At 34.0% G+C, this 24891-nt stretch overlaps 1 protein-coding gene across 2 annotated transcripts in view; it reads left to right on the forward strand.

The window, feature by feature from the left end:
* The window catches only part of LOC143245041 (uncharacterized), a 78316-nt gene that overhangs the window by 33168 nt on the left and 20257 nt on the right, over positions 1-24891 (forward strand). For both annotated transcript variants that reach the window (XM_076490827.1, XM_076490828.1), the window contains 13 exons: positions 2-197; positions 1293-1426; positions 5814-5936; positions 6812-7045; positions 7465-7620; positions 8358-8540; positions 17828-18055; positions 18341-18688; positions 19113-19331; positions 20414-20770; positions 20919-21074; positions 22875-23103; positions 24293-24494. In XM_076490827.1, coding sequence (XP_076346942.1) covers positions 2-197; positions 1293-1426; positions 5814-5936; positions 6812-7045; positions 7465-7620; positions 8358-8540; positions 17828-18055; positions 18341-18688; positions 19113-19331; positions 20414-20770; positions 20919-21074; positions 22875-23103; positions 24293-24494 — 2765 coding nt within the window. The remainder of the gene's footprint in view (position 1; positions 198-1292; positions 1427-5813; positions 5937-6811; positions 7046-7464; positions 7621-8357; positions 8541-17827; positions 18056-18340; positions 18689-19112; positions 19332-20413; positions 20771-20918; positions 21075-22874; positions 23104-24292; positions 24495-24891) is intronic.

Below are 24891 nucleotides of genomic sequence, written 5' to 3' on the forward strand. Positions count from 1 at the left end.
GGGAACTACTGTGAACAAGTGGACCACTGCGCTTCTCAACCTTGTCGTAACGGTGCCTCCTGCCAGTCATTACGGGATTCGTACCGCTGCACATGTGCTCAAGGGTTCACTGGAAGCACATGCACACGTGACATCAACGAGTGCAAAAAAGATCCTTGTATTCACGGCATATGCATGAACACTGTCGGCTCTTACAGGTACGTGTCTATATGTTCTCTGACGGCTACCTCCAAGCAATTGTTCTAGTAACGTCAACCTGGCTTTAACTTACTTTTTTTTTTTCTTTCATGGGGCTGACCGTGGCCCAATCATGTAACGTACCCAGATTGCGAATATGAGAGTTTATGGTTCGTGTTCTGTTGCACCAAAACTGCACTCTGAACTTCGGGCCCGTCAATGCATCGCTGTTAGACGGACAGTGAAATCTTACTACTTGGTCAAGCATGATCTGGCTACATTGTGTTGTTGACCATCTGTCTTCAATATTAAGAATGACTATACGCAAATGACATTTTATCTAGTCGTGCCGCAGAAATTCTAAAGTTTTTTTGTTTGTTTTTTAATCTCGCGTAAAGCTACATTAGGGCTATCTGCGCTAGCCGTCCCTAATTTACCAGTGTAAGAAGAGTAGAGGGAAGGTAGCTAGTCATTACCATTCACCACCAACTCGTAGGCAGCTACTCTTTCACCAGTGAATAATGAGATTGATTGAAAGAGTGAGCATGTTTTGTGCGATGAGAATTCGAATCCGCGACTCTCAGATCACGAGCCTTGCCGCGCCATGAGATTCTAAAAAAGATTTTGTATGGCTTCCACTAACTGGGAGAAATGCTCTTTTCTTTGTTTAATCAATTTAAATAATATTTAACAAGGTCACACATGTGAAACGTTATTTGCAAATTAGTCAGTAAGATTGGTTACAGTACTATGCACTACAGATATGGAAACGACCTTCTTTACTTCGGAGCCCAGCATGGTGGCCAGATGGGTTAAGGCCTTCGACTCGTAATCTGAGGGTCGCGGATTCGAATTCCTGTCGCACTAAACATGCTCGCCCTTTCAGCCATGGGAGCGTGATAATGTTACGGTCATTCCCACTATTCGTTGGTAAAAGAGTTGCCCAAGAGTTGGCAGTGGGTGGTGATGACTAGCTGCCTTCCCTATAGTCTTACACTGCTAAATTAGGGACTGCTAGCGCAGATAGTCCTCGTGTAGCTTTGCGCGAAATTCAAAACAAAAAAAACTTTACTTTGGCTATTTACTGAAACATGCGTATTTCTTTGCCTTTCTAGATGTTTCTGTAACTTTGGTTATACCGGTCAGAGGTGCGAGTCCAAGTACGTTCCTTGTGATCCTAGTCCTTGTAAGAATGGCGGATCCTGTAACCCCATCGATACTTTGAGCTACCAATGTTCGTGTCTGCCAGGTAAGGGCGTTTGTTTCTTTTAGAGCAGAGCTACATTAGGCAGTCTGCTGTGTCCACCGTGAAACACCAGATATTAACGTTGTTTGTTCGTAACGCTGCCATCACCCGGTATTCCCAGGTGAAGACGTTGCACGTTCGTAGTTAAGCTTTACTTCCGAATTAAAAGAATTAGCTTCTTAGAAATTCTGGGTTATTAGGTCCTCCAAGATATTCTATGTGTAGAATATAAAAGTTGGAAACGATAAGTTTAATGGATACTCAATACTATAAACTTATTATAATATTAAGATTGGTGTCAATAGTTTGATCTGTATTCTCATTAACCACAATCAGTTTTTATCTAATAATTAATTGATAAGGACAGTTGAAGTGAGTGTATCACATGTTAGCACCATACTGTACTTAACATACTACAACTTTTGTTCGTATCACATTCGAGAGTCGCACAAAAGAAAATATATCAAGTACCTTTTTCTTCCTTCTATAATAATATGTTTTAAAAGTAATTATTGCGCGTGAGGTCAGTTTCTGATCAACTCCAGTGGTTACTGACAGTTTTGTATGGATATATGGCCTTATCATAGTAAGTAGTAGTCTCACGGGGAAGAAACTTGGGGAAGAATTCTAGCTTAGTTGGTAAAGAACTCACGTGTGATCGTTTGGTAGAGCTTTTGGCTTCGGAGCTGGCGAGCAGGTTTCTAGTAACTGCAATACCACAAAATATTTTCACACTTAAGCTGTAGCTGCATTATGAGAGTGGTATTCAGTCCTTTGGCGCGGGTAATAGAATGCCACTGACTGGCTGCCTTTCATATGTTAAGTACTTAAAAATTAGGGATAGTTGCACATAAGCTTAGTAGTTTTCCCATAAGTATAAAAACAAAACAATTGGTAAGAAACGAGCGCTTTGTGCACTATATTCTATCCTAGGAAATGTGAAACCCGAACTTCAGCAAAATTAAAAATTAAAATATCAAACGTGAAGCTTTGGTTCAAACCTTGGTCGTGAGAAGGAAAAAATATAGTGCGAGAATAGTTTGAGCTGAAAAAGTGCATTACTTGCAGTTGTTAAAGACTTAACCTTTCAGTGCTGATGGTAAAATGCTCGATTCACGAAGCAGGATTAAGTTTGAGTATGGGCTAAACCTGACTTCTTATAGATCTTACTACTTATTTTTGTGCATTGGAATCTTTATGTAATAAGAAAAATAATCAATATTACCTTTGTTTGTTTATTTTAACTTAAAACTCAACAATTTGCGATATGTCCACCACGGGAAATCGAGCTTCAGATTTTAGCGAAAACTTACCGTTGACCCAGTGGCGACAAACTTTTTGTCATCCTGTGTACTTGTAGCGGCGAAATAAAAATAAATAAAAATGTAACATCAATTTTTTAAATATTTTAAAGTTAACCTGTTTTGCATTTCATTGCCTTAGTGTTGGTAGTTTCTGTTGGAAAAGTTGGAAGAAACAATTGGTGTAATTTAAAATCCTAAAATCTCAGATTTTACCGAGTGTAAGTTATGATACATGTAAATAAAAAACAAGACCAATGCTAGTTCCCCCCTCCCCCCCTCCCCCGAATTACGAAGCACCCAACTTATAGAATGAAGATTGTGATGACCGAATACAGATTTTCTTGTTCATAATTTCTGAAGAAGGGCATTGTTGGTTGGTATTGGTTGGGCTAGAGTACGTGTGATTTAAGCCTGTATATATTACTTCTCCCGTATTAAAAATATGAAGACCTTCAGTGCTTACCTGTCACATTGTTACGATACCGAAAAATTTTATTTTAATGGAGGTTTTGCTTCAGTCTTTCACTAATGTAAAAAAAAAAAATAATTGTTTTTCCCTCTTCCCCAGAGCACTGTCATAGAAACCAATAAAGTGCACACTATATAACATTTTATTTATCCATGAAGAGTGTAGAGCCCTCCAGTGGCATGCCTGCTGATTCACACAGCTAAAAACCAGGTTTTGATACGTGTGATGGGCAGAGCATACATAGCCCATTGTATAGTTTTGTACTTAATTCTAAACAAACGGACAAAGTGTAGCATTAAGCACATATCTATAATCGTGGAAGTAAACGAGTTAAATATATTTAACTAAACAAATATGATTGTTACGTCTATAACTACAATCCTTGGGAAGCAAACTTTATATATTATAACTTATCTCGGAAGTACCTCCGATTTATTACGTTACATATAACGATTTCAAATAATAGGAACTTTTAATTTAAAAGATAATTGAATGTTGATATGCATTAAATTTACGACATTTACCAACAAGATTGATACACTCAATTTTCTTTCTTAACACAGATATATTTCAATATACAAACAATAATACAATTTATATTTATGACGGTTATTACAAATAAAGATTTATATACAAAAGTTTTACAAATTTACGAACGATACAGAATTGTCTATCTGGTCTGAAACTGAATATTTTATCGACGGTTCACGATGAACGCATTAATTCTATGTTGATATCGGTACAGTTCGCTTAACGGCTAGCCTCACGCCGTTTACGAACAGACTTTGCTTCGACGAAGATATGTAATATCCTGATGGAAATACTAACGTCCGAAGTTAATTCACTGAAATTAAACGATTTGTAATGTTCGAAATCCATAAACGTTCCTGGCCAAATATCAATAGTTTTCAGACTAATAAGCGTTTTTTTTTGTGTTTTTTTAACAATTATAGCTCCTGAAGTTTGTAGTATACTAACTGTAGCAAACCAAGAATATTCTACTGTCTCTCCGCGTGTTGCGATTTATAAACTTTAAGACGAGGTTCTCGAAAGTTCAGTTGGCAATAATACTGGCAATCACTTGTATTTTACATACACACATAATACATTGTTGATTCTTACGTTCGAAAATCTACAAATTTAGAAAATAAGCGGGACTTTCGCAACACATATACAACACTATATATTACACGCATTTCTAAATACATATTTGACTAAAACAAACGTCGATATTACAATAAATATATAATAATAAGTCCGTTACATGTTAAAGAGATCCTCAGATACCCAAGCTGCTTCTTGTAGATTTTGTATGAATATCAACATGTGTATAACAAGCAATCGTGGTTTACTTTTGTGTTTGAGTATTACTCATGGAAATAAAAAAAGGAACGTTCCTATTTGATTATACAGTAGTACTACTCGTGCGGTTAGGTCCTCGTGGGCATAGTTGTTAGTTATATGCCAGAATGTTTTTTCAGCGTTAGGCTGAGAGACTAGTGGTACAACTAATCTTTACCTGATGCTATAATCCACCTTGACTCACGGAACTGGCAACAGAAGCTTGGTGGGTGCCGACAGATTTACAAGTCACGCTTCAAGTGGTTTGTTTTGGCCTTGACTCACGGATATTCAATAAGTAATTTCTTTTCTTTCCTTTTTTTTCACTCAGCTTCTATTTTGTTATATAAACAATGCAGTTCTGGTGAAGTTTGTGTTTTTTAAATTGACTCATTATTATGCTTTTGTTATTTTCATAATGTTATAACAGAAGTTAATATTGTAATAAAAATGCAGGTATTTAATTTGAAAAACATAACTCAAACAGCTAACAAGATTATTGGTTAGGACATTAGCACGACTTGCATGGAGATGATTAGGACATATTAGCATAACTGGTATAAAGGTGATAAGAATATTAAGGTGTTAGGAAAGTGAACAAATAATACAAACACTTGAAAGTATTATTTCATTACAAGTAGTGTAAAATAAAGTTACAAACTAAATGACAGATACTTTAGAAGTGTAAGTTTGGAAAGTTATGTATTCAGAATGCAAAGCAATTCTTACTTCTCGAACATTTTGACAGTGGGTGAATTTTATGAGCAATGCTTATAGGTTATCATGATGCATTTAATGTAACGTTTCGGTTTTCACAGTTACATGTCTTACTTAACTTAAAGAAATGTCCTTGGTGATGAGAAATCCATTGAAATAAAAATGTTATTTCAGAACGACTGGTATTGGTATTAAAACTTTTATTGATAAGGAGAGAATAATGTTTCGACCTTCCTAGGTCATCTTGAGGTTAAAGATGACATAGGATGGTCGGAACGTTGTTCTCTCCTTATCAATAAAAGTTTTAATATCAATACCAGCCATTCTGAGATGCATTAAAGAAATGTCATTCACTACATAACATCCTCTTAAGTCGTTAAAGTTCATGAGCAAGGTTCCCAAGTCCTTAAGAGTTTTCAGAAGAAATTTAGTAGTTGTTAATAAGGAACTGAAATATTCAACTAAAAAATATTGTGAAATGAGACTTAGTAATACATTTTCTCGTCAATGGTTTAAGCTTATAATACTTTAACATTATTTTTATGTGTTATCGCTTTAGGCTTCACTGGGATTGACTGTGATATCAATATCGACGATTGCATCGGGAATTTGTGTCAGAATGGAGCTACTTGTGTAGATGAAGTAAACAAGTACACTTGCAGGTGCCCTCCAAATTATACAGGTATCGCTTTTGAATGCTTCTTACCTAACTGTGTAGTTTGTTTAGGTAATATTTCGCTATGTGTACATGTCATTTCAAAAGTGTAATGCTATAAAGTGTACAGGAGCACCGCTCCAAGACTAAAAATAAAACCTGACTCTTTAAAAACTTAACCTTGTAGAAACAGTTTGTTTGTTTTTGAATTTCGCGTAAAGCTACACGAGGGTCATCTGCGCTAACCATCCCTAAGTTAGCAGTGTAAGACTAGAGATAAGGCAACTAATCATCATCATCCACCGCCAACTCTTGGGCTACTCTTTTACCAACGAACAGTGGGATTCACTGTAACATTATAACGCTCCCATGATTGAAAGAGCGAACATGTTTGGTCTAACGGGGATTCGAACCCGCGACCACCTGGCGTTGTTCGTTCCTCTGCATAATGTTTTCTATACCCATACCAGCCGTTTTTTACAGACACAAAATAGTTAGCGGTGGGTGGTGATGACTAGTTGCTTTCCCTCGAGTCTTACACTGCTAAATTAGGTAAGATGGCCCTCATGTAACTTTGCGTGAAATTCCAAAAACAAACAAACAAACAAAAAACAACAATATAGTGAAGTCACACGTCTTACAAATTTTGGTATGGCTCTGGAACTACAAAATTTAGAACGATACCATGGGCGCTCTTTATTTACTGTTCGTGGAGTAAGTTTTGATACATTTTTGAAAGAATAACTTCAGTGTTTGGAACTTCTGCTATATTATAATACCAAAAGAGGATCTGAACTAAAATATTTTGTATGAATAGAAAAGTATTGATATTTTCATGAAAATCTGTCAAACATTCTTCTGATCATTTTATATGTTTGTATTGATTGTGTTTACTTCTACAGGAACATACTGCAGCACAGATGTGGACGAGTGCGCGTTGAAACCCAGTGTATGTCAGAATGGGGCTACCTGTATAAACATCATTGGCGGATACTCTTGTATTTGTGTAAATGGTTGGACTGGGACCGATTGCAGTGAAAATATCGACGACTGTGCAGTCACAGCCTGTTTCAATGGCGCCACTTGCCATGATCGTGTTGGAGCATTTATCTGTGAATGCGCTCAAGGAAAAACTGGTATTTTTAATGTTAAAAATAGAAACACTTCCCTGATAGTATATATATATTTAAAGTTAAGATAATTCACATTCTAAATTACTTCAATGGTATAGAGAACAGCTTTTCAACATTGTTAATCAGGTCAGTTGCGCCTTAGTCTGAAGGTCATTGTTTGTTTGTTTTTTTATGCGATGTATGCCAAATGTCATTATAAATTGAATTTTCAGATTACAGTAATGAGAAAATTAAATTAATCAGAAAAATCGTTCGTTCAGGTGTAAAAGTCTAAGTTATTGAAAGACATAAATATTACTTTCTTTTATGTAACTAAACGTTAATTGGAATAATTAAAAGTGAAACAATTTCATAAGAAAGAACGAACATATTTAAATAGCATGAGAAATTGTATTTTTCCTTGTACTCTGTTGTGTTTTCAGGCCTATTATGCCACCTAGACGATGCATGTGCAAGCAACCCTTGCCTTTCAGGAGCTATCTGCAATACACATCCGATAGACGGAAGTTACCGATGTTCGTGCCCTAGCGGTTTTCAGGGAAACGACTGTACAAATGATGTTGATGAATGCAAAGAAGGTAAACAGGCCACAAATGATAGCAGCTGTTTAACAATTTAGTTTGTTTGATCGCAAAGCTGTACAATAGGATATTTGAACTGCCCGTGCAGAGATTGCATTTCATTAACCCTTTCGAGCTCTTCCTTTTCTTAAAAGAAACACAAAAAAATCAGTAATCGAAACGTGGGTGCAATATTTCGATCGTATTCAAAAATACTTTCAACATTGTAATATTGTACGTTGGTTGTGGTGATCTGTTTATTTTCAGTGTGACACACAGAGAAGGAAAGTCGTGAAAACGTAAAAAGGAGTTAAAAACATTAAGGGGAAGGTTGTGGATCCTTCTCCTCTTTTTTAATTTTTGTTTATCTCGGAAACAGCATGCGTACCTTTGCTGTACCAGTTATTGGTACATTTTATTTTAATTTCAGAAAGTCAGCTGATGTTGTTATATACTGTGGTAATTATTATATTCGATTATAGATTAGATCAAATATTTTGTCACAGATAAACATGCAGCATTCTATTATCTACCCTTAATTTGTAATGTTTGTGATTGACAACATTCCATCTTCGGTATATATATTTTATAATTGTTCTAATTTCAAATGGTATTAGTATGAGTAAAAGTTGAAACAGCGATTTTTTTATTCGTGCAGATGCAAATCTGGAAATTCTGGAAGTTTACTTGAAAAGACAATAAAAATGGTGTAAAATGAAACCCTATCTTTTACACTGAATATTTTTTTTATGCAGGTTCACCATGTGAACATGGGGGTGTATGTGTAAACACTCCAGGTTCATTTACCTGCAATTGTACCAAAGGATTTTCTGGACCCAGGTGCGAACTTAATATTAACGAATGTGAATCTAATCCTTGCCATAACGATGGGACTTGTTTAGACGAAAGAGGTGGATTTCGTTGTGTCTGTATGCCAGGTTTGTATTAATGTGTTTTCCTTTAATATAAACTGTTATTTAATACTCAGTGTTATAGAAAGTGTATTCCAACTTAGTTACGAAACTTGTACGAAAGGTTTCTTTTCGTGATGTGTGTGTGTGTGTGATATTCACTTTTCTTTAAAAAAAAGTGGAATTATTCCATGAAATGTAATTTTTTTCTAACGCTTCACCCAATTTATATTTCTTGCTCTTTTAAAAGTAGTAATTAACAAGTATTACTGAGAATTCGTTGGCGTTTACCTCATACATTGTTTGGATTGTAAACAACACTTCGGTTTAGGGTTAGCAGGATATATCACTTCCATAGACATAAACTTCTTGAAAGAGGAAACTGTTGAATATACTTTTTATTAATATAATGCACATGTCCTCTATTTGTTGACGACAACGTTTATGGCTCCATGTTAAGTCCTTCAAGCTGACCACACTGGAAAACTATCTTGAAAGAGGAGATGATTCATTCGTTTACGGTGAGTTAATTATTAAACACAACAACTAGTAAAAGAAGAAAAGAAATCACTAAAAATGTTGTATAGTGTCAAGACAGCTGGAACTCTCAGTTTTAGTTCATTTCTGGAGAGTGTGTGCGTGATTAATTTCTATCCAAAACAAGCATAATCCTACTTTAAAAGGCCTCATATTCCCAATAGATTTTTAAAGGCATCCACTTCCATTGGGTAAGATATCTTCTACTTTACAGGTTACGCTGGCATAGATAGATGTACGATGTTGGTATCTCTGTGTAGTTAAACTGTCTTTTTTTTTTACCAAAAAAAAAGTAAAGTGTTTTAAAATTTAATATTCCTACAAGTTTTATCAACTTGAATAAGAGTATTTCAGTCCCAAATGTAGTTTGTTTTTAACAAATACAAGTATTTGCGCTTTGTTAACTAGTTCTCCCTAAACATGTCTGCTACAATTTTCAGATGATCAGATCGTAAGACTAACTTCTGCACGAGCTAGATGTCATCTTGTTAAATGTTTGTTACGTGTTAAGCTATAGGCTACCTAATGGGCTATCTGTGATGTGCTCACATTGATTATCGAAACATCATTTCAAATTACAAGCCCTCAGACTTACTGTTGAGACACCGGATATTTTACTTTAAAAGCCAATCAACGCAATAAAGACTTGATAACTTCGGAAAAAAAATCATTTTATGCAACGTGTGGATAAATTGAAGAGGGCAAATACATTGTCGACAGTTATAGATATTCGTTAGAGGGCAAGGAGCTGTGTGCCAATAAACGCTGACTTGTACTTCGCCAACGTATAAATTGAAGAGGGCAAATACATTGTCGACAGCGTTAGACACTGTGTGCCTAACCCTAGCAACACACCCTCTAGAAATGTTAAATGTGCACCGTTTCGGCATAGATTAAGCATAGGCACTTGGTCTGATATGATTTAGCTTGGGTATAGATGTCGTAATAAAACCTCCAACCACGAAAACTGTGTAAGTCATATATGACAAGGTAGATTTAGCCTGAACAAAACAGAAATTACGTAGTTCAAGTTGCTTGAAAGTGACATGAAGTATATAAAGTATTAAAGTCAAATTTAAATAGCACAATTGTATACATCTAGTAAATATTTCGTTTCTTTTTCACGAGAGGTGAAATTGACAAGAGAATCTGTAAGCTTAAGGCCTAATGCATTCTTTGATTGACTACAGTTTTGTCTATTCAAAACTTCATTAGCATAGTTCAGGTCAGCAAACCAAAGAAAACCCACTGGGCCTCTTATAGTGGTGAAGTGTATATTATATCTGTGAGGCTTTGAGTCCATTTTACTTCACCATATAGTAACTTACTTTATACACAGTGTTGTTCAGTGAAGTTGTAAAATATTACCGTATTGTTGCAATGTGTATTGGTATTGTTTGTCGAGTTATTGTTGCTTCCCTCAGTATTTAGGAAGCATTAAGGTTTTTACGTTATCATTATTGTAGTAAGATGAAAAACTGTAGACATTAATTAATTTAAAATAGCAACTTTTTCACATTTTGCTGGTTAATGGACTGTATGAAAATGCAGCGTTGTAAGTATTAAGAATAAAACGTATTTATATATTGATAGATGAAACTTTTCATAATCAGAGCTGTTGAACAATAGTATATTTTCAGCTTTAAATGGAATGCATCTTTTTCTCTGCTTTTCGCCTTTAGTTACTTATACCTAGGTATTACATGAAATAACGTATCATAATAAATGTTTTGGGTGTAATGTGTTCATCCATTGAAGTATTGTATAGTCTTGCATGTAATGCTTGAATGAAATTATTTAAAAACGCTCACGAATTATTCCTCAACCTAATAGATGAAACTTTTCATAATCAGAGCTGTTGAACAGTATACCCTCATCTTTTCTAGTTTTCGTGCGATATTTCTGTTTGAAGTGTAGAATATCAACAATAACGTGTGTGGTTTGTATCTCGTTGCTTTTTGATTAATAGTTTTGTTATTTATAACTTAATTAAAAATTACCGTCAAAAGAGGTATGATTGGTTTGGATTTTGAATTTCGCACAAAGCTACTCGAGGGCTATCTGCGCTAGCCATCTCTAATTTTTTAGTATAAGGCTAGAGGGAAGGCAGCTAGTCATCACCACCCACCGCTAACTCTTGGGCTATTTTTTTACCAACGATTAGTGAGATTGACCGTAATATTATAACGCCCCCACGGCTGAAAGGGCGAGCATGTTTGGTGTGACAGGATGCGAATCCGCGACTCTCAGATTACGAGTCGAACGTCTTAACCCACCTGACCATGCCGGGCCAAAGAGGGATGAGCGTGCTATTTATAGGAATGAAATTAAAACTGGAGATCAGCCTGGTAACTACACTTATAGCATTGATTTTGTCCACTTCCCTTTCCATCATACCTTAAGCTGGACAAAAATGCGGCCTGGCTAACTAATGAATGAACATTTGCTGTAAATTTGTTTTCATTACTATATGTTTAGCTACCAGTTTGACCGGCAATTCTGAGTTTATTTCTTTAAGTCGTACGCTACCATTTTTTTTTCACAACTATGGTGTATTTCATTAGATGTCATGACATTTTGTCAATACATACCAACAAGCTACAGCATGTAAGAAAGTGAAAGTTGATATATAGTGACCAACACTGGATTTAAGATTGTAGCCCTATTAGCCAGAACATATTTTAAAGAATCGAAAATTTCTTAAAATATATAATGGTATTTTCCCTCCTAAAACTGTGTTAATAATTTCATTTACAGTAACGTCATAGAAACTAAATTAACAGTTTCTTGTCAGTGTACCAAAGTTGAAGTCCCCCGCTGGTACAGCGGTAATTATTAGTATCACACCGCTAAACTTAGAGGTTTGATCTCCCTTGGTGGACTCAGTAGGTAGCTTAATGTGGCTTTGCTAAAAGAACACACATACACACAGTTTAATACGTGAAACAGGTTAGTAATGTTTCGACCGGCGCTGATTCTTTTTCATCCTACCTTAATAATAAATATAGGAGAAAGAAAGTCATTTCAAGTGTAATGAAGAAATTTCGTTCCACCGGAAGTTTTGCACATCTTGTGAGAAGCATTTCTCGTGTCAGTCCCCACCAGAAGGAACTACCTCATTACTGACACCTATGGGAATGGGAATGATCGTGATCTATTTTTCCCAAAGGATGGTGGTCGTGCCTACAGTAATGACCCTAAGGTCAGTATTGCCCTAGCCAAGAAGAATCTACCTATTACAACTATACTGCTCCTGTCCATTTGGCGACAATTGTTAAATCACCTGAACGTTATTGTATCAATTTATTAGAACAAAGTTTACAATAATACTTCTACAACACACAAAAAATGATGCTACAAAGAGACATCTGATATTGATATACAGCATAATGCTTAAATTACGTACTGTATTTCTGTGTTGAATATTAACTATATTACAGTGATAGTGTATGCAGTGATCCAAGTGATACAGTGGTAAGATAATGGAGTTATAACGCTAACATCTGGGTTTCGATTCTCTGTATTTGAAAGACTGTAGGCAACTCAGTACATGTTACAGCTAGCTATAATCAGTTATTGTAGAAATAATCTGATATGTGGTGTTATCACCTAGTGGAATTAAATTATAAATATGGTGGTGTTTTACTGCAAGAATACCACACTGTGTAACCTTGCCGCTCCTTGTAAATTGGGATGTACAACGCTAAAATCAGGGGTTCGATTCCATCGATGGGCTCAACAGATAGCTCGATGTGACTTTGCTATATGAAAACACACACACCCTTGTAAATTAAGTATAAATATCGTAGCCAGTTATTGCAAGAACATTATGAAATATGACCTTACCACCCAGTTAAAAGTTTTGATAAGTTACTGCAGAAATACTATTTGATATTAATGCACAATAAAACATCTGTACAAATACGATGTATGGTCAGTTACTGACATTGAAGAGAGTTCGTGTGATGTATTTTTTTTTTCTTTGTAGAAACACAATTGAAAAATACTGTGCTTAGTATTTGGTTTGAATTTCGCGCAAAGTTACACGAGGGCTATCTGCGCTAGCCGTCCCTAATTTAGCAGTGTAAGTCTAGAGGGAAGGCAACTAGTCATTACCACCCACCGGCAACTCTTGGGCTACTCTTTTACCAACGAATAATGGGATTATCCGTAACGTTATAAAGCCCCCACGGCTGAAAGGGCGGGCATGTTTGATGCGACGGGGATTCGAACCCGCGACCCTCAGATTACGAGTTGAATGCCTTAACCCACCTGGCCATGCCAGGCCTCTCTGCTTACTAAATATAAGTTTTGTATATTACATTACTGTAACATGATGAAATGGAAGAAAGTAAATGTTATGGTTATTAACTGCATCATTATTACACTTGTGCGACATTACTGTACAACAAAATGCAGCAAGAGCTCTCTATGATTGCAATCATTAAAATTCCGTAAAGTTTTTAAATTTTGAACGTCATTTCTAGGCCTGTAAATATTATGGAAATTTCTGAAAAGCTTTAGAGAAGTTTTGAAATTTAGACAACGACCTGATCAAAAATTTAAATAAAGTTTAAAGATAAATAAATAAATTGAAAACATAAACTATCAGTCAGAAGGTTGTTGTTTGCGCTTGTGTATAAACTGACGTTCTGTTCGTACCCAAAACGATAATAACCATATTTTAACCGATTTGTCGATCCCATGATTTAATGGGGTAAGTAGCTGTTTTTTTTTTTAATGTTTATTTAATAATTTGGTATATATTTTAAGTTTGGCTACAAAATAAAATACTGATATCTGAAATAAAAGGTAACAATTTTGCACAATATATTATACTTTTATAGGGCTTCTAGGCAAGTATGTATAGGCTAGATTTTAACGACTAATCTAATGTCAAACAGTTGTGTATGTTAACCTTGAGGAAGCCACAGAGGTAACCAACATAGATTTTAGACAATTGCTACGAATAAGACATTGACTGGATTAACATTATAATCTAAAATATCGAATGTTAGTACATAATCTTAGTGTGTTAACTAGATTTGGATCTACATTATAATATACTATATCAAAATTGTTAAATCAGTAAGGTTATAGGCATTAATTAAGTGCATAAATAGATAGATACTGGCCTAACATTTAAGTGCTAAAGGCTTTATCCTTTCAAAATGAGACCTAAGTGTAAGTGTGGTATAAAAAGTAGGATGAAATTTCAGTTAGTGGCCTATAGTCCATATTGGATGTTTGAATATAAAATCGCAATTTGATTTTGATTTTTGTCATATAACAAAAACTCGACAGTTATGGTGAACCCATACTTTTATATTTTTCATTTTTTACAAATTGTCATTAAACTTGTTGAAAATAATTGTTAGACATGGTGTTGTGAAAATCTTGACAAAAGTTAAATTCGTAATCTAGGTCTAACTAGTATTAGTAAGGCTGTTTCTGTGGTGGTTAAGCCTCGAGAACGTGTTCTTAAGCTCGTTTTCTTCTCATGTTATAGTGTAATATAACTATTTAGTGGACTACATAGTGTTTGTATTAACTATGTTATAATTTTATTTATATATTAGTTTGTGATAACTAATATATACAGCGTTATTAAACTTTAAGCATATTATGAGAAATAAATAAGTCTACTAAAAATCAGATCTGAATATGTACAGTAGATTTTTTGGCCAATCAAATATTACTTCTGATGGCTTTCTAACGTATAAAATTAAGGTAACATTATTTTTAACCTATTACTCGTAGGAAAAACCTAGAAAAATTGTTTATTTTATTCTAAATGCAAGTTGAGTTATATGTGTAACAGTTAAATATAACAGATCTAAGTATAGATCCAATGTTAAATCTAGTTTTCCAAGATTAAACATGAAATTTATTAAATTTTAGATTAACAGGTTCTATTAGTACCTCTCATTACCAATGAAATGAGCTAACTTGTCTGTTGACAATTTTGTTTCTATTTTGAAATATTTGCTTATTTGTATTTGAAGATTTCAGATGTAGTTCTAATAATAAATTGTACCTTTTTCATCAAATATTATATCTATGGTTGCTATGATATGGAAATCAGCTTGTGTTAGCTCTAGTCATAGGTCCAATTACATGCTAATGTTACATCATATGTGCAAATAAAGAAATAAATTTACGTAAAACATTTGTTGAAATAATGTTATAAATGATACTAATGCATTTTTCATATAATCTTGTATTAGGTATACAGCGTAACAAAACTCGTCTATAAACTATGAGGTCTTAAAATTGTACCAGCATCTTCTCTAACATAAAATCTGCTTTTTTGTGCAATGGCGCACGTGTGGCATTCACATGATATTATATAAACAGTAACTGTGCTACTTTATTTGCCTGTATTTGCATCAGTACTTTAAGATTTGCAATTATTGAAATTTTCCAAAATAATTCAATGCCTAGCAATGCACTAGACATCCAATCCTGCCAAACTATGCTGTAGACCATAATGTACATCATCAGTCTAAAAAAAGATGATTGTTATTTATGACTAGCCTAGATCTGGGTACTTGTAGCAAAGAATTCTCTACCAAATTTGAGGAATCTGGTTCAAACAAGCCTCCTATATAGAAACAGTAATAGGAAAGTTATAACAATGTTTACTAATGCATGTATATTACCATACAAATAAGGATTTTTAATGAATAAATACCAATAGTTAATACAATATTATTTCAAGATAAATCTAATGATAAGTACTATTTAATCAATTCTATCAAACTTAAAAACTTAAAATCATTATGTAATAATTTAATATATTTTAGTTTTGGATATAATGCTAAAACTCCAAAATATAAAGAAATGAAAATTCTTGGTATTGTGAGTTTTATTTTTATCATCCTGGAGATCTGCAATGTACTGATTTTCAAATAAAAACTACCAGGAATAGTTATAAAGGAATTCATACTCTAGAAAGATAAACCATGTCAAAATAAGTAATGTAATAGAAGAAAACATAAAGACATTGATAGCAAAACCAGTGAACAGTATTTTTATCTGCACCTTCAAATTACGTGAATAAAAACAGCTGATCATAAAGAACCAAACTGCCACCACTACTGTCAATCATCCAACCTAGAGCATCCAATTATTTGTTTCTGCCACTGATGTTCTTGTATTGTTAGCCAGACAAATAAATTGTATTTTTCCAGACAAGTTGCCCAAGGGAAAGACAGAAAATCAAATTTAGTTGTACCTAAATTAGCACCATATTTCACTTCCATACTGAAGCAGAAACTTCAGAAGTTTGATGTGTATATCCTTTTGTGAACTTGAATAAATCCTTCAAGATGAACAGTGTGACATATGTGCTTTATTTTCAGATGAAAAACCTGTCCATCACTGATCAGTTGGATAAGCTGTTCTCTGTCGTTGTAGGCTTTAGTTGTAATAAGTTATTGCAGGTGTTCATGTATGAGCAGCTCCGATATTGATTGGAAATTCCATGAAGTATTATGAAGTGAAGCTGATAAATGCAGTTAAAATAGACACTGGAGAACATCAGTGTTGTTTAAAAGTACTTGTCCCTGCTACCTCATCTTGAAACATATGTTGGTGTGAATAGAACCACACTAAAATTGAAAGTATTCTTGATGTTGTTAGTCAGTTTCCCATCACAACGTTGTTCTTCTATCAGGTGCCAGAGAGATCAAATCGTTCCTCAAAGAATTCGAGGATAATGAATTGATGTTGATTTTTATGGCTGCGGATCTCTCTGATCTAGTCAGGAAATTGTTGGAAAGATTTTCATCTTTAAAATGGTTGGAAAACTTAGCTGGACCACAACACCTTGAAAGTCTGGATTTAATAGACAAAGAAGTTTTAAAAATTTAAAAGAACCTTCAACTATTGATACCATTTTTTTTAGAAAGTAATTCATGATATAAAGAGTGCTTCAAAAATTAGTGGTAGGGACTTGCTAGGCTATACAATGGAATGTAGATAGTTCCTCAAAAGTCCAGAAATTCTCAAACATAAGAATATCAGAATTGAGTCTGACATTAAGCAGTTCCTTTCATACCTTTGAGAGAGTTTAAAAAAACAAAATTAGCCTGCTCACACAGTGAAAATTGAACAGAAACTGTTGAAGAAACACTGAAACGCTCACTTTGCCTTTTTGATTTTCAAATAATTCAGCTAAATTAGAAGTATAAATATGACTGTGTTTTCACCATTTAAAACATTATTAACAAATATTTGTAAATGTACTTTTGAAAATTCATAAATCTATTTCTAAAAGCTTTGCATGAAAAACATCTTTGACTCCAGTTTTTTAGTTACACTAAAATGTGTTTTGTTCTTTTTCTGTTTTGTTTTTTTCGTACTATGCACAAAACTACACAATGGGCTATCTGTTCTCTGCCCACCACAGGTATCAAAATCTGATTTCTAGCAGTATAAATGCCACTGGGAGAGAGGACTAAAATGTGAAATATCACCCAAATCTTGCTATTATATTGTGAAAGTGTAACTTAAATTTTATTGTTTTTGTGTGATTTGGAAAATAGTGACATGGCATGAATTTTGATTAATCTTGATGCTTGTTCTTCCATGAAAAGGAAAAAAAGATATCACTGCTATCTAAGTGTTCCAACTTATCTTGACACAGGATGAATCTTGATGTGATTCTGTAAATTTTTTTCAACATACAGTTCAGACTGTTGTTGGCTAGATAGATATTAGCCTTGTTTTATGTGAGTCTTAATGAAATATTAAATTATTCTAATTGTTTTCAGGATACAGTGGAAATCGATGTCAGATAGATGTTGACGAATGCTCTCCAAATCCTTGTTTTAATGGCGGGCTTTGTAGTGACAGAATCAATGGCTACAGATGCTTTTGTCCAATCGGTTTTTCTGGGAGAAAATGTGAATTGAATGATGACGATTGCCATAGTCAACCCTGCCGAAATGGCGCTACATGTAAAGATGGCATTGCAGGTTTTACGTGTGCCTGTCCATCAGGTATGGATAAATGAGAAATGCTTAGTGTTTCTTATAAACATGATCAGTCCATATTAGCTAACCTTAGGGATTAACAGAATACGTGTTATGTGAATTTACCCCTCAGGAATGAGAATTGTATTCATAAAATATTGAACAAATTCCTAATATTTGTGTGTGTAAATTTTGCTTAAACTTTAACACACTTATGTTCCGAATGAGAGAAGTACAATTGTATAACATGCATCTCATTATAGAAGCTTATGCTAAAAATTTCTCTTGTTGGGTCATTTAACACTATTTTAGGTTTTACTGGCCAGACGTGTGATACAAACATTAATGACTGTCACACTTCTCCATGCCATCATGGAGAATGCATTGATGGAATCAACAGCTACACGTGTAAGTGCAGTCCTGGTTATACTGGCATCCTCTGTCAGATGCCAATCAATGAGTGCCTCAGTAACCCTTGCCAGCATGACGGATTCTGTGAAGACCTCATCAATGGATACCAATGTCGCTGTCGTCTAGGGACTTCTGGACCGAACTGTGAACATAATGTTAATGAGTGTTTCACCAATCCTTGTCGCAATGGTGCAACATGCAACGACGGGATCAATTCCTACTCTTGTATATGCGCTCCTGGTTTTACAGGTTGGTTCAGGATAATATTGTTCAGAGTTAATGTATATTAGATTTAACTGAGCAAACTCAGTGTGTTTATAGCTTACCATCATAATTTTTCTGTGGGAGAAATGAAGGTTGCAATCTTTTACAAGATTAAAGTGACCAGGAATGTTGAAACACAATTAAGAATTGATATGAATTTGATAGATTGTTTTTGCTGAATACTCTGTAATTAAATGTTTTAAGGTATCATACATAAACATGTATATAGCATAATGATCCAATGGTTACTTGATGTTGAGAATAATTATATTTACTTGATAGAGAAATATCCTTTTTGTGAGAATGATTTTTGATACAAAATCTACTTTAATATAGAGATGCAATTTACAGACTTAGCAAATAAGAAAATAAATATCATAAAATAATACTGTATAATTTTCTTGAACAGGTCTTCATTGTGAAACAAATATCAACGAATGTGCTGGAAGTCCTTGTGCAAATGGAGGTAAATGTATTGATCTAGAGAATGGATTTAAGTGCGTCTGTCCTAGGGGATATTTTGATGCACGCTGTCTTTCTGATGTCAATGAATGTGAAAGCGACCCATGTTTAAATGGTGGCACATGTGAAAATGAAGTCAACAGGTACATTTGTCACTGCCCTCAAGGTTAGTATTAGGAAGCTTACACATTACATATATAATTTTGATGAAAGAGTTTTCAGTGTAAACTATAGAATAATAAAAATAATATACAGCTTAAAATAAACTATAGAAAAGAACATTTTTCCCAACATTTATAAAATGTGTGTGATAGACTCTTTTTAATCACATAGAACAACGTTGCTACTCATAGTAAAGGGAACAAAAATTTCTATATTTATGTTTCTATCAGCTTTCCAGGTATCATAACTTCATTTATTCTATGTTGTTACAAATTGTTTTTGTGAAACATGTTTATATACATTTTAAACATTTTGAAATTGGATTTTTGATTATTAACAGCAGTTTGTGAGCCAAGATAAAATACATGGATTAATTCTCAAACAAAACTTTCTCTTAATGTGTTACATTGTGAATAAAAATTTGAACCTCTTGCAGTATCTGCAAGTTGATTTTTCCACCAGCATGTGTAACTTTATCCTAGTTTCTATGCTATGATAAGTAAAGCTTGTACCCCTATCAAAATTCCAACACAAAACCTAGTGACTTTACACGTTGTGCAATACAAAATATGGTTCCTCAGCTTTACAAAGCTGTTTTATCCTCAGCCTTTGCAAGTGTTGCTGAGATGGCTGAGAAGAGCTCCTAGAAGTTTATATTTTGCTTTAATGTTGATAGGTGTGGTACCTGTCTAAACATAACACACTTACACTATATTGTACAAGAGGAACATAGCCCATTAAACCCCTAAATATCGTATTATTATGGCTCAACACTATAGAGAGGTGAACAATTTTTCATTTCCTGAGGTCAACAGATTATGCCCTTTATTGGAATGCCTTTTTTTGAGAGCATTCCAATTTCAATACTGAAAACAGTAATACTCTCTATAACCCATCAGTCCTCGAAATTTAGAATTTCATTGAAATATAGACTAGATGTTAAACACTGACATGGCAAATAAGGTAAATAAGTCTCTTCACCACTTTTGTTTTTTTTTATATGTTAGTTGTAATAAATATTCATATTTTTCTAATTCCATGTCTGTTTCTCATGCCATTGTTTATTTGTTGATGTATATAACCCAGGTTATGGAGGTCTTCGCTGTGAAGTGGACATAGATGAATGTCAGTCAAATCCTTGTCAACATAGAGGTAGCTGTCATGATGTTCTGGCTAGCTATGTGTGCACATGCCTGGAAGGATATACTGGACAGAACTGTGAAGTGGATATTGATGACTGTGCAGATAGTCCCTGCTTGAATGGAGGATCCTGTGTTGATCTAGTCAATGCTTATAAGTGTATCTGTGTGGTTTCTTATAGTGGTCAGAATTGTGAAGTGAAACTGGATCCATGCTACCCAAATAAGTGCAGAAACAGAGCAAAATGCACTCCATCTTCAAATTACTTGGATTTTGCCTGTACTTGTGAACTTGGCTTTACAGGTAAGTCTTGCCCCATAAGGTTTCATCTGTTTGAACAGCTGCAGTTTGTAAAATGTGATGTCTTGTAATATGGGCTCTTTTTTTATTTCTATTACAAGTCTCAATGCACTTTATTCCTAGACAAACAAATATATTTTTCTGTCCATAGGCAGACTGTGTGATGAAGATGTCAATGAATGTGTCATTTCATCACCATGTCATAATGGAGCAACATGTGTTAATATTGATGGTTCATACACCTGCATCTGTGCTGAAGGATATGAAGGAAGAGACTGTTTAGTAAACATAGATGACTGCGCATCTTGTAAGTTCTGCAATAATGTCTAGTATGTACTGTCTTAATACAGTGTACTTAATATGAAATCTTTCAAGTAAATGTAGTATACAAGTATAATGTTATAAAATCTTTAGAATGTTTGTAAACGTTCAGAGGAGATCTAATATGAACATTAGAGTAACTAACATGATAATATAGAGTGTTTATGAAAGTTTACAGTAAAACTAATACAATTATAAAATTGTTAGAACATTTATGAATGTTTAGAGTAAATCTAATAAGAAATATTTAATTATACTATTATTAGCCACAATCTGCAATAAGATTCAGTGTTTGTGTGTTAAGTAACTCCTAAGTTGCTGGTCACACTGACTTCTAAGTGGTTCCAAATACATTGTTTCAGTCCCAAGATATGCATGAAAGTAAAAAGATTCACCCTAACCCTTAGGATACCCGAGTATTTTGAGAAAACACTTTTACAGGAATTCTCTGAAAGCAGACCTCAAATTTGGTATTGATTGGCATTAGAGTACATAAATATAGTAGTTCAAGCATTAACTTTATATTATGGCATCCTTGTACACATGGGCCATAATAGGCTCACAGGTTTTCAAAATTGTGTCATGCAAATTGTCTTGGCCCCAAGGTTTGCATAACAGTAAAACTTTTCATCAACCCTCCTAGGAGCATGTGTATTTTGCAAAAGCACTTTTACAGGATTTCCCTTAAAGCAATCCCAAACCTGACATTTACATTAGAGCAGTGGTTTCCAACCAGGGGTGCGAGATTGCATTTGTTTTGGCCACCTTCACCTTTATTTTTAAATAAATAATTACTGTGAGGGGTGCAAGAACACATTAAAATTTTATAGGGGTGCGGGGCATAAAAAAGGTTGGGAACCACTACAATAGAGCATGGAAATAAGTAGGCCTACTAATTATCATTTGTAAGTTGGTTAAAGAAGTTAAATTTACATTACAGAAGCAATGATTGCTAAATCGAAAAAGTGCAAAATGTTTTGTTTATTTGAAGTTAAGCACAAAACTACACAATGGGCAGTCAGTAGTCTGACCATCACAGGTATTGAAATCCTTTTTCTAGTATTTTAAGTCATCATACATACTGTTGTGTCAATAAAGTGATGCAAAGTAGTAACTTAAGCATTAAATTTGCCTTATAGAAGCTCTATAAATGTGGGACTTAGGCTCATGGGTTCAATGGCATGTTTTATATTAGTAGTGTACAAAATCTATATTTTATTTAACACATATTAATCCCCAGTGGCACAGAGGTATGTCTGAGTTACAATGCTAGACACCAGGTTTCGAAACCTGTGATGGGCAGCAAACAGGTAGCCCATTGTGCAACTTTGTTCTAAATACAAACAAACAAAATTTAACATATTTTCACACTAAATTTTGTATTTTTGCTGTTTGTCATTCATTTAGAAAGACTTTTTTTAGCAAAATGATGCTTAAAAGAAATATAAAACAACTTGTGCTTCTTTTAAACATGATACATTGATACTGATCTTACAAAACAATTTTACAGGTTTTTTGCAAAGTGTTTTTTAACTTTTGATTTATAATGTGTGTGTGTAATGTAGCATTCTACTAAACCCTATAATTCTTTGAGGTTATATACAGTCTTTCATTGAAAAGAATATATATTTGTTAATTTTTATATCACTACTAACTAGGCCTTTCTCCTACCAAATCTCACCAGGATGACTTGGTTGTAGTATACAAAACCCTAGGTGAAACTTCATTCATATGAGCCAAAACGTCTTTCCTACTGTAACTCTTGTTTTATTCACCTTGTAATTAGTTCCTTGTCAAAATGGAGGAACATGTTTAGATGGTATTGGAGAGTACACCTGTCTGTGTATTGATGGTTTTGGAGGAAAACACTGTGAAACTGACACTGATGAATGTGCCAGCAGCCCTTGCCAGAATGGAGCCACTTGTAAAGATTATGTGAACAGCTACACCTGCAGTTGTGCACTTGGATTCAGTGGAACAAACTGTCAGACTAATGATGAAGATTGTACTTCTAGGTATGGGATCATTGTGAGAGAATTTAATTTATTCATTTCCTAAGAATAATGAAGAACCATTTAGCTCTGAGATGTTTGTCTACCTATTATCTAACCTTAGCTTTTAAAATTCTCATCACCCAATCTCCTCTTTCATGTTTTTTAGCATTTTAGTTTCTTCTGCATTTCACAGCAACTATTCTATTACAATCATACCACTGTCTTAACTGGAGTCCTGCTTGACTTTCTACATCTTAAATTTTTGTACTCTGATCTGACTACCAGCAGAGGTTTGTTATGAAAACATCTGAATGAATTCCAAATCCCTAACAATTGTAAAAATCCTCAATCTCCCCCTCCCACACACACACACAAAAATATTTCTTTAGAAAAAGCTTGTAAAGAGATTTCCATATATCCTCATGTGATAACCCTTCTAAACTTGGAATTCATTCAAATTCAGTTTTTCTTTGTTTAGAGTTCATCTGTCTAAAATTTAATCATAATTGGTTAAGATAGTTCTTCACAGCAGTTTATTTGACACCAAACAAATAGATTCTTGAAGTATAGATTAATGATAGGTATATAGTTCACACAAGTGCAGTTTTGTATTTTAAACCAGAAGATAAAACAATATTTTGTATACAAATTGATATATATTAGAGTAGTATATTAAAATTATGAAATCTGGTATGAGGAATATTGTTTCTTGATACCTTAAAAACAATTTCTTCAAACTTATGAATGGGTGTAAATGTATAAAATGAAGCAAGGATGTTAGGTTTTGTATATAGTGTGAAAGCAACAACTCCTGCTTTTGGTGATTGTCAGTAAAGAAAACTATTACAACATTATTATAAAAGTAAAGCAATTATAATTTGTTGCTGCATTTAGAAGCTTTTTTCTTCGCAATACTCAAAGGAACAATTTTATTTAAGACTTTTACTATACTTAGGTGAATAATATAATTGTAAATCAAATTCAGTTATGTCTGCATTGGTTATTATTGGTTATGCTGGATACAAATATAAGGTTGTTGTCAGAAAGATAAGGGTTCCAAACTTTAGCTATAAATATGTATGACTACTGAGATTGTACATGGCAAAAGGATAATTATACTATGTGTTCTCCTTGCTAGTTTTTACAGGCTGTTATAAGTGAAATGTTAGCTGTAATAGGAGTATGTTTTAAAGTATTTCATGTTTTCCAGTTCGTGCATGAATGGAGGAACATGTTTAGATGGAATTAATACTTACACATGTCACTGTGCCAAGGGATACACAGGTTCAAACTGCCAATTACACATTAATGAGTGTGATTCCAATCCCTGTGAGAATGGAGCAACATGTGTTGACCATGTGGGGTACTACACATGCCACTGTGTATTTGGCTATATAGGATTGCAATGTCAAGTAGGAACAGATGTCCATTGTTTTTGTATTTTGTAGCTATGAACATATCTATAAAATTTGCTGCATTCATAAAATTTCTTGTAAATAATCATTGTGAGATAAACCTAATTTTTAAGTAATTAAAAGTAATGACAATTTATTAAGACAATACCATACATATAAAATTAAAGCTTGATTAATTTTTTGAGTAAAAGCAATTTTTAATTTGGTGTACCCAAATAACATGTCTTTATATACTATATTTTATTTGTTTTTTATTGTAGCTTACTTTCTAATTCTTGAGTTTTACCACTAGTTAGACATTTTTAAATCACATGTTTGTTTGGATTTTCACATAGTGTTCATGTTTTTTTGGAATTGCTCAAAAATACCGACTTGTTTATCTTTATTTGAAACG

Source organism: Tachypleus tridentatus, chromosome 2, assembly GCF_004210375.1.
Source record: "Tachypleus tridentatus isolate NWPU-2018 chromosome 2, ASM421037v1, whole genome shotgun sequence".
NCBI lineage: Eukaryota > Metazoa > Arthropoda > Merostomata > Xiphosura > Limulidae > Tachypleus > Tachypleus tridentatus.